A 4595-nucleotide genomic window follows, 5' to 3' on the forward strand; every position below is an offset into this window, starting at 1 on the left:
TTCCTCCTACAGGAAGCAAGTGTCCCTGTACAACGGTCCCATTCTGCGTTGTTCTATCAGTTGACAGGTGACATTTTAACCTCTAACCAATCACAGTCAGAGGATTCAGAATTAAGGTTGACACTTTGTCCCGTAACGAGCTCCGACGTCCTGCAGGGGTTTCGGGCCTGATGCTGCACCATGTGTCACCTCCCCAGGCAGCGGGCAGGGTGAAGCAGGAAGCCTCTGCCATCCTGCTGCTTCCTGTTGCTTTTGGACTTTAGCTACACATTGCCCTTCTGGGTAAATTGCTTTTAGTAAGAGAATCCACCTGACGCCAGAGCGCCCTGTGTGCTGACTTCATTTCCGAAGCATCGCCATCTAGAGAATTCACAGGGCTCACTGGTTCGGTATTTTGCATGGTTTTTTTTTTTTTTTGGAAACCCACCCATTTTATGAACACTTTCATAAAATAAAATAACTTACCACTTAAGTGTTTATGAATAAAAAGTCAGACTTTTTTTGTCAGCTGGTCTACCATTAAATGATCGTGATTAACGGCAGATTTTCCCAAAACCTTTTCCACAATTCAAGTTACTTTTTAATTCTAAATTGACTGTGATGTTGGGTAACGCCATGTCTTTACTCACTTGTGCCCTCAAGAGGTTCGATTCGGAAAATAAACCTCTTTGGTTTTACATTCAGAATTATTTTTTGCCAGATATGAAAAATACGTATGACAAATGAGAGAATACCAACTGCTAGTAATAAACTATATCCTTAGCTTAATGTCAGTAACTCTTACCAAGCCAGTATTCATGAAAAGCACATATAAAGAGAAAGAAAAAGTCCTTTTAAATACGTATGTAACTTCCCCAAGTCTTCCTCCTTGAGTTTTCTGTAAAGTAAAACATGTGGCTTTACAGAATCCAGAAAATCCATACGTAGTTTAGAGAGGGAAGCATACATCTCACGGTCTCGGATTCACGTCCTGTTGCCTTCCATTATACATTTAAAGACAATCAATAAAAAATGATTTCTCTTTGTAAGCATTTTCCTGTTCTGCCAGAAATAATAGAAATCCCTGCCCTAAAATGAAGGGAGGGGAAAAAAAAAGAAAAGTAATATTTACCATAAGAGGAGGAAAAGGAACTGCCTAAGCATTTTTCCTGAGCCAAGCGAAACACAAACATCAAATCAAGTTTATTTTTAAAGAACAAAAGTTTAAATATTCCTGGCATTCGTTTTATTCTTAAATCTGTGGTGTCAACAAGTTTTCAAACTCTGGATTTCTATTGCAACTTTCAACGACAAACTCTGTATGTTTCTTAATAGTTTTACTGTATTTCTGTATGAATACACACATCACATGCAATTCCCTTGGTCAATGGTGAATAGTGAAACAATACAGAAAGGATAGTTAAGTCCCCCAAATTGCCTCCTAGGGCAGAGGGAGATGCAAAACCACAGAGAAAAAACAAAAAACAGAAAACGCACAGATGAGAACAAAGTTACATCTGGTAAGGAAATAAAGAACTGCAAACAACTCTATCTTTCGTTTCAAAACACAAAACGTGCTGCCACTTGGGTTTTTCACACAAGAATTTTCTTACTTAAATGTTATTTGAAAGTTTTATATGAAGTAATCTGAAACAATCTGTTTCTCCAATATATAGACTCTGTGTCCGAACTATCCATTTTTAATTTTTTTCTTCTGGATTTTTTTACAAAGGACTGTAAGAAAACACCAAATGGAAGAGTAACAAACTTTCGCTTTGTAATGAAGTTACAAAGACATTTTATAAATTTTCCTGGCTTCCTATTTCCCTTCACTCTGTATTATCTCGAGAGGTTGTCATATTTCACCTGGGTGGATTATAAATCAGACAAGTTCAGCCCTTCAGGGTGAAAAATGGAGGTGAAAGGCGCAGCGGAAAATATATAAAGTATAATTAAAACCATATGAGCAGAGATATTGAAGCAGTGCCTGTTGGAGGAAACCCAAGTAAAAATCAAACCTTTGCTGGTGCTAGTGAGACTACCCAGCCCACTTGGGACAAGCGCACATCATTTGCTAAGTATTCTTTCTTTCTTTCTTTCTTTTTTTTTTTCCACAGTAAGAGTACCCAGGGGCGTCAAATCCTAACAAAGTAGTTAAGCCCATTACTATCTTTGTAGCATAGTGAAATTCATAGTTGTTAAAGTGAAACTGATCTTTTATTTAAAATACTTACTTAGAAATATAGTTTAAGATTGGGCAAGGGTCAACTTTACAACCACCAATGAGTATTAGGGACGTATGATGACAATGCCGAATCAAACACCTTTTCTACCTCTCTATGAAGGCTTCGTCGTTAAAAGACAAGGAGTCGAGTAAGACACAGATCATCTAATTGCTTCCTGTTGAACATAAAGAGTAAGACGCGATGGAGTGCAAACCGTCTCCCCCACTAAGCTGGAAACAACCTAGATGGCAGTGCCCCACGTAGCTGGTGCCTAGCAGGCCAGCGATTCCATGTGTCTAAAGACCTACAGAAACTAAGAACTCTCCAAGTCGTAAAGCAATTCCAGTAAAGACCTTGGACTTTGGCAATCTCTCACCGAAGCTATCCCACGGCTGTTCCTCCAGAGCATTCCAAGTGTCAAGTACAATCACCTGAACAGACACCTGGACCACAAGCTCCGACATTGCTTTGGGAATTCAGGTAAACAATGCAAATGTAGCAAGTCACTTACCCCCCAGAAACTGAATTCCTCCAGCCACTCTTCCCACTGTCCTGGAGATGAGCTCCGACACACAGCACCCCATGAGGGCAGTGAGGGCCACCAGGAGGAGGAGGCCACAGCCCAGGCCGGTCACGACGGTGCAGATCCTCCACTCGGCGCTGGGGATGCCCTGGAAGGAGGCATAGCGCCCGCATTCCTCCACCATGACCATCGTCTGCCGACTCTCATCGTGCACGGGGTACGAGCACCGCCGGAACGTGCCGAAGGACACGGGCTTGCCCAGCTGGGACCCCCAGAGCCAGTAAGGCATAAAGAACCCCACGCAGGAGGCGGCAGCACAAAGGAACGAGAGCAAAGCCCAGATCACCCCGGTACAAGTCAGGCTGGAGGCCATCTTTCTCCAGACGACGACGGAGGCTCCAAGGTAACCTGGGACCGCGGACGTGAGTGCAGGTGTGAGACCCCCTGGCACAGAGCGCGGGAGACCCACAGTTCTGTACAGGCGGTCAGTGCCTACGCACAGAGTGGAGCGTCAGCCTCACTGGGCACCAACTTCCCTTCCTCTGTCACAAGCATGACAGGCCCTGTAAAATAATAAGAAATATGAAAAGTTACTTGACAACGCGGATTCGGTTGGTTGACGACTTTTAATTAATAAACATTCAAACTCGCCTCAACACCTCAAAAGTGGGAAGGACTCATTTTTCCTACAAACTTCTAAGTCAAGTTTTGTCAAACTCGCTTGAAGCTTTTTTATGTCTTTGTCTCCTATAAATGCTCCCAAATTAACTCTGACAGCTATTGACTTAAAAAATGCATGACTTCTATTTGCCAGTGAATTCATGTCATATACTCGCATCAAAAGTTATGTAGCATTTGTATTGGCAGAAAACATAATTCCGAATATGATAATCAAATGAACCAGTTTGTGTACTTGGTTTGCAAGTTCGTGCTCATAATTTGTAGTAACTTTTCTGTGTCCCTTTAGATGCATTAACTCCCCGCATGAGCCCAAACAAAATAATTAGGATAATTTTCGCAATTGGCAGAGAACCATCAATACAACCATAGCAGACCGCGGAGACACACGGGGTGCATAGAGCCTCGGGCGCTGCCCACGACTCATCCTGGAGCATTCGAAACCCCCGTAGTGTGAACTACCCTCTCCTGGTGTAGATGAAAACAAGCCAGATATGCTCATATCTACAAGTCTGACCCACAGCTTCCAGGGAAATGATCGGAACCATCTCTCCAGTTCGATGACCGTCAGGGTCTAATCTGGAAAGTAATCTGTCCCTTCCGGGACTCTACATGCGACCCCAATCACTCCGATGCTTCCACGCGCATGTGACGGCCAGTCCTCCCTCCCTTCCAGAGTTCTGGACCATTTCCCACACTTTCCGTGAAGAGATGACTGCAGGACACAGAGCCCTCAGGTTCGGTTCCCAGAACGCCTAACTGCAGCTTTCGGGGACCACAGCCGACCCCAGCGGACCCCGCCTTCCCTCCCTCGCCTGTCCCCTCAAGCCTCGCCCCTACGGTTTCCTGTCCACCCACCGCCCATTCACCGTCCAGTGCGTCACTCTGGGGGAGCTCTGGCTACTATTTTTTTTTTTTTTTTTAATCTTGTCAACTGTGATCAGCGTCGCCGTTAGCGGCTAAAGTTGTCTGTCTGGGCCACGAGGCTGGGGAAGACGACATGGGGGTGACACGGAGTAGGGCCATCGCCTACAGCTGGGTCAAGGAGCTCTGGGGTAAGAGCAGGACGAGCCCATAACGAGCCCCCTGCAATGGCCTCGCCCACCCGCACCCACCCCTGAAGACACGCATGATCCCTGGATCCAGGAGGAGAGGGACCCTCCCAGCCGGCCGTGACGGCAGGGGACCAG

The 4595-nt window shown here is 45.0% G+C and overlaps 1 protein-coding gene and 1 long non-coding RNA gene across 3 annotated transcripts in view; one reads left to right on the top strand and one right to left on the bottom strand.

Annotated features, from left to right (window-relative positions):
* LHFPL6 (LHFPL tetraspan subfamily member 6) overlaps nt 1–4595 on the bottom strand; it is a 195168-nt gene that overhangs the window by 189470 nt on the left and 1103 nt on the right. For both annotated transcript variants that reach the window (XM_006914989.3, XM_025048996.1), the window contains one exon: nt 2716–3290. In XM_006914989.3, the coding sequence (XP_006915051.2) occupies nt 2716–3100 (385 nt within the window). In that variant the 5' untranslated portion in view covers nt 3101–3290. Of the gene's footprint in view, nt 1–2715; nt 3291–4595 lie in introns of those variants that run through there.
* LOC112482160 overlaps nt 3297–4595 on the top strand; it is a 7040-nt gene continuing 5741 nt past the window's right edge. Inside the window, exon 1 of the long non-coding RNA XR_003047219.1 lies at nt 3297–4460. This is a non-coding gene — a long non-coding RNA (uncharacterized LOC112482160). The remainder of the gene's footprint in view (nt 4461–4595) is intronic.

The sequence above is a fragment of the Pteropus alecto genome, unplaced genomic scaffold (assembly GCF_000325575.1).
Source record: "Pteropus alecto unplaced genomic scaffold, ASM32557v1 scaffold35, whole genome shotgun sequence".
Classification (NCBI taxonomy): Eukaryota; Metazoa; Chordata; class Mammalia; order Chiroptera; family Pteropodidae; genus Pteropus; species Pteropus alecto.